Source organism: Mirounga leonina, unplaced genomic scaffold (genome assembly GCF_011800145.1).
Source record: "Mirounga leonina isolate KUSES-001 unplaced genomic scaffold, KU_Mleo_1.0 Mir_174, whole genome shotgun sequence".
In the NCBI taxonomy this organism is placed as follows: Eukaryota; Metazoa; Chordata; class Mammalia; order Carnivora; family Phocidae; genus Mirounga; species Mirounga leonina.
In genome coordinates this window covers 21,149,096-21,155,270 of record NW_023270451.1, presented here as the reverse complement: position 1 = coordinate 21,155,270, position 6,175 = coordinate 21,149,096, and the positions used below count along the sequence as shown (strand labels likewise).

Here is a 6,175-nt window from a genome sequence, read left to right as displayed (position 1 = left end):
CACACTTTGTATTCATGTTTTCAGGGCTCTGTGTTATCTGATCTTCCTTGACTCCATTTCTTACTAACCCCCAAAGATACTCCCCTCCAGGAAGGATGGTTTCCTAACAGTGACTCACACATGCCATTTCCTACCTCTAGGACTTAGACGCATTCCTTTCCTTCCATCCAGAAAGCCTTCCCTCTCCTCCCTGTGCAGGCACTCAAAGTCCAATTCCAGTTCTACCTTGTGTCTGTAGTCATCCCTGACTGATCTTGTTCCATGCCCTCTGTCTGTTCTGAATTGTTGTTGTATTATGCATTGCACAGTTTAGCTTTTAGCACCATGCTATCTTATAGGACAGGACGCCCTGTCTACACAATGACATACGCTGGAAAACAGTGCAGTCCTACTATGAGTAGCCTGACGTATACAGTCCAACTTAATAAAAATGAGTTTGTTTTAGAGACTGTGAGGCATAGAGAAAAGTACATAACACTATTTCTGCCATCGATACATTTGGGGAAACTTTAATCTTAGAATAATTTAGACAGAATAAGGCCAAATAAAAAGTGTGTTTAACAGGTGTGATAGAAAGAGAGCAAGGAGTGTTCTAACTTCAGAAGAAGAAAAGTCAGTGCAGGCTGAAGCTTGCAGTCTTCTCTGAAAAAAGTCTCTACGCAGAACATGGATATAGAAAATCACGGATTCAGGCACCACCAAAAACATCATGGCCACAAAAGAGATTGAAATCTATGTAAACACAACTTAGGATGATGTGGTAGACGGTGATCATGACCAATGTCAGCCTGTACCAAAAATGCAGAAGCGCTAGGAGAAATATTTAAGATTTACATTGATTTTCAGCATTGAAAATAAATAACCCTGTGTAGGTCATCAGCTGATGAAGCCAATTTAAACATATTAAGGCCAATCATCCAATGCAGAATATCTCAGAAGAACAGATTTTGTTTGTTCTATGGAATAACTGGGGTGAAATTTTGTCAGTGTACATAATCTAAGCACAAATTTTTAAAAAGCTGAAATAATCCAATATAAAAGCTCATTTATTGCACTAACATATCTATTTTTAATAGCATGACTCATGATTATTAGAGGTTCCAAAGAAGGCAAAATTGATTTAATATTAGTATTTTTTTTTGGAAATCAGTTATTTGTTTTGTTTACTTCTAAACTTTACAGTGATAATAAAATTAAAACAATCTTATATGATAAAGAGGTACATGAGTTTGGGTGGGCACTATACATTTTCAGTAGTGAATGGGATGAATGCAAATATGAAATTTGTAGGTAGAATTTGTAGATGAAATATAAATATACTTTTTAGTTATGAAGAAAAACATCCTACATGGAGACCATTCGTAATTGTTGCTCATGAAGGAAAATGTTTTCAAACTTTTTGATTGTTTCATTTATCTCTGTATAAGTAACTGATTTTTCTTTTTAACACAGCACCCAACCCCGATTCTTCCTGCCACTTCAAATAACACCTATCCTCCCAATATGGAGTCCGAGCCATTTCTGTACGTCCTAGGACGAAAGAAAATGTCGGATGCACAATACAAATGCTATGACCGCATGCAGCAGTTACCCCCATACCAAGGAGAAGGTAAAAAGAAGGATGGGGGCGCCTGGGTGGCTCAGTTGGTTAAGCGACTGCCTTCGGCTCAGGTCATGATCCTGGAGTCCCTGGGTCGAGTCCCGCATCGGGCTCCCTGCTCGGCGGGGAGTCTGCTTCTCCCTCTGACCCTCCCCCCCTCATGCTCTCTGTCTCTCATTCTCTCTCTCAAATAAATAAATAAAATCTTTAAAAAAAAAAAAAAGAAGGATGTATGCAAATATGTGTTTCAAATATCATGAAAGGCTTATTTCCTTCCGTGGATAAATATGTGTTGACTAATTTTAATATGCCAGCATTTTTAACAGTGGTTTTCAAATTATGGTATGTTTGTGTATTTCATGCTGGAGACATGTCTACTTTCTTTGCCTAAGTTCACCCAATTGGTTTTGGGCTAACAGCTGCACCTATGACAAAATTACTACAATAACTCAGTAGTCACACCTGGCAAAGAGGAACAATACAGGGCTAAGTGATGGAGAGGACCTGGAAAATGACAGGAAGGGAAGTGGAAAATAGAGGGCAGAGAATTAGCCTCAGGTGAATCCTGTCAAAACCCTGTCTTGCTTGGGTTAATTAGGCAGTATCTTCCCTTAACTGTCAATGGGTTGGCAACTCCTGCTATTTCTTCCTCTTTTCTACCCCCAGTTCCCAGAGGAATTAATACAAGCTCTCTCCTAGGCAGGCATTGTTTATCTATCACCTTCTCTAGAATGCTCTATGGGACTGTACAAATATTTTCAGGGCCAAGCACATTCTCTTAGCTATAGAAGGCTATGAGATGGCCAAACCTTACTACATCCATCCATTTCAGTTCTCTCCCCTGTCACCTAAAGCATTTGAAAAGTCCCAACAAGATCATGTACACCCTTGTATATTCTCAGATAACACTGCTTGGTAGGGTGGAATATCGTTTAAGTATATTCTGTTTCTACGCATGGTTTGCCTTCAAATTGTTAAAGTTTTAATTTCTAGTTCCTATTTTTAGCATTTTCCTTTAAACAAAACTCAAGACAATTAAAAGACAGATACATGTTATTCTTCCATCTGCAGTAGTTTCAGTGTTTTTTAAGAACCTGAAAAGTCATTAGATGCAGCTCTGCCCAAAGACAAACCATTCCTCTGAAGCAAATGAAACTATTTTCAGAGACCAAGTGAGAACAGCCTCCTTCACTTCAGTCTTAATCAGAGGTTGAACTTTCGTACTATGATCAGTATTTTAAGATTTCTTTTTTCTTTTCTTTTTCTTCTTTTAATCTTTTTTCTCTTTTCTATTCTATTCTTTTCTTTCTTCTCTCCTTTTTCTTTTTTCTTTCTTTTCTTTCTTTTTCTTTCTTTCTTTTCCTTTCTTCCTTCCTTTCTTCCTTCCTTCCTTCCTTCTTTCCTTCCTTTCTTAGAACTGACTTCAAAGCCTGAGGCTTATTCTTTTGAGTAGCTTTATAGAGGCAAATCTTCATGTTTTAGGGTAAATTTTGAAAGGAGGGAGAAACTACTTGGAGCCAATGCTGATAAATACATAAACTGCTCAAACTGAGCATTATTTTAGCCACTAATGAAGTGTGATTCTAAAATAATAAGACTAGTTTTATATGTAATCTATTAACTGTCTACAAATGCATCTCCAATAGGAATTTTGAACAATTGAATCTTAAACCCTTGGGTTAAGAATAGAATTATCCTAGGGACGCCTGGATGGCTCAGTCCATTAAGCATCTGATTCTTGATTTCTGCTCAGGTCATGATCTCAGGGTCGTGGGATTAAGCCCCGAGTCAGGCTCCGCACTCAGCAGGGGTTCTGCTTGAGGATTTTCTCTCTCCCTCTCCCTCTGCCCCCCCCCCCCTGCTTTTGTGGGTGTGTGTTCTCTCTCTCTCTCTCTCTCTCGCAAATAAATAAAATAATCTTAAAAAAAAAAAAAAGAATAGAGCCATCCAAGGCAACCTTTTTTAAGGTTAATGGTTAGTAGGCTGTATATGTTCTAAAGCTATATAGTTTTTTTCAAAGTAAGCCTCTTATCCAGGGGTGATATTGCATATATTTTCACAAGATTTCTTTGCAGCATTTCTGGAGATATTTTAAAGGAAAGATTTTGGAGGAAAGATTCCATACAGATGACATGTGTGTCTTTTGAAGAGCAAATGGAGAAAACCCTATAAAAATGTAAATTTGATTAAAATCTTTGTTTTGTTGCTGCGGCTGTTCTTTTTCATATTTCCATATGCATGTAGAGCGTTCCAGAATAACTATTAAATAGTTAGGTCCTATTGAACACTGTTAAATCCTGCTGATGATTCTGCAGCTTTTTCCAACTTTTTCCAATTTCTTTGTGAATCATCAGGTCCATATTGCAACCGCACATGGGATGGATGGCTGTGCTGGGATGATACACCAGCTGGCGTACTGTCCCATCAGTACTGCCCAGATTATTTTCCAGACTTTGATCCAACAGGTAAAATATTTCTTTTTATTTCATATTTTGCTATGAAGCTTTTAGAATTTTCATGATTCTGAAAAAAAAATCAGATATAAAAGATACCTATCTAATCATACTCTACATGTTTCAGCACTTTCTGAAGCATTTCCTTACTTGAAATATCACTGAGTTGTACAAATATTTCAAGCTCTCCTTATTTTTTAGGTCACGTTACTGGTCAGATGAGCACATTGGTCTTTAATTCTAAATGAAAGTTGAATTTTTATATATTTTAAATATTTAATATAAAATTTTAATAAAATTTTAAATTAATTTTTTTTAACTCTGTGAAGTTTTACTTAAATGTGGTTATCTTTCAGTTTTCAATTGTCGCACATTTGGTGGCTTAGGCAAATACTTGATCTAGACTTTGGGTATACAGGACTGATAGAGCACACACAACGGAAATTTTATATAACACTGAAAGTTATATAAAACTGTCATGTGTAAGGGAAACTAAATCAGAAAATGGTAACTCTAGACACTTGCTAGATTTCTGTTCCAACAGTAGATTATTAATATATGTTCAGTAAATAAGACTAATGAAGTTACAATGAATGGATCATACTAACATCCAGCTCCATGCCCAGCACAACACAAGCAGTCAACAAATGTGTGTTAAGTAAGTAAGTGACACCAAATTCATTTTAGCTATAAAAGTAACATAGGAGTACTTCTCATTGAGTATCATTTTTTACTTTTTAAAACATTTTCATATATATTATCTAAATTTATATACTCACACAATATTTGACACAAAATTGCAAGTGAACAAAGTCTCCTGAGCTCTTACCTAACCCTCTCTTTATAAGTAAGTGCAACAGTCTTGGAAAAGCATTTGAGAAACAGTACTTCTAAATCCCCATACACACTTGCGCAGATTGAAGTACTTTTAGAACCTCCTAGGGAAGACATGTTTTTCCTTCAGGCCTCAATCTAGCCACACTGGTATAATTGGAAGTTGGATCAGGATGCATAGACAGGATAAAGGTCTGGGAGTACCAGCTACCAAGTGGAGTAAGTAAGAAGCAAGGGGGCTGATGGGATGTATCTCAGAAACATCAGCTATCCAAAAAGATTAGAGGTCTGGAATCCAAGATGCCCAGTGGCTAGTGGTCAGGAGCAATGCAAGGAATGTGTAAAGAGATAAAATTTGAGTTTGTATAACAGCCTCAGTCCAGAGACTAGACACATGGGGATCAGGGGATGGATTTGGATAGGTGTTAGTAGTGATTGATTCTCAATTTGGCTAAGAATCTTGGAAACTTAACAAAATCCTCATGCCTGGTACCACCCCAGACATTCTGAATTAGTTTGGAGTATAACCTGGGCACGAGGATCTTTTAAAGTTCTGCTTATGACAAAATGTGCAGCCAAGATGAAAATGTGTTAAATAATAAAGAAAGTCCAGATAAGAAAGTGGCAGATACCAGAAAAGCTCAACCAATACACTGAGTAGCTGCGGTGGTAGGAGGTGGAGGGCAGAATCAGATGAGACTGATACAATGGAGGAAGGTGGGTACCAGAGGGGTAAAAAGCAGTAGCCAGCCAGCTTCAGGGACTATAGGTGTTGGGTCCAGAAAAACTCTGTTCCAAGAAACTAGATAGAAAATCTGTCCCATTGAAATATTAACTGAGATTAAGAGACTGAAAAGGGACTATACATCTTAGTTATAAAAGAGGCACCTGGGTGGCTCAGTCAGCTAGGCGTCTGCCTTTGGCTTGGGTTGTGGTCCCAGGGTCCTGGGATCGAGCCCCGCATCGGGCTCCCTGCTTGGCGGGAAGCCTGCTTCTCCCTCTCCCAATCCCCCTGCTTGTGTTCCCTCTCTCGCTGTGTCTCTCTCTGCCAAATAAATAAATAAAATCTTAAAAAAATAAAAAAGAGACTCAGATGCTGAACCTAAGCTACAGGCACACCGCTTAAGCCCCAGTTAACAGGTGAGCTTTGTTCCTGAGAGTAGAGTGAGCCTGAGGCTGCAGAGCATGTTTAAGTTGCTCCAGATGTTGAACTGGCTGGCTGTGGGGCAGGGCTCCATGAAGCTGGTCCTTCCACCTCAAGCTCCAGACCTCGTCTGATGGGATGTGA

The 6,175-nt window shown here is 38.4% G+C and overlaps 1 protein-coding gene across 1 annotated transcript in view; it reads left to right on the top strand.

The window, feature by feature from the left end:
* The first annotated feature begins 360 nt into the window (after positions 1 to 360).
* The window catches only part of CALCR (calcitonin receptor), a 57,716-nt gene continuing 51,901 nt past the window's right edge, over positions 361 to 6,175 (top strand). Inside the window, exons 1-3 of the mRNA XM_035021389.1 lie at positions 361 to 450; positions 1,453 to 1,609; positions 3,955 to 4,065. Of these exons, the coding sequence (XP_034877280.1) occupies positions 361 to 450; positions 1,453 to 1,609; positions 3,955 to 4,065 (358 nt within the window). The remainder of the gene's footprint in view (positions 451 to 1,452; positions 1,610 to 3,954; positions 4,066 to 6,175) is intronic.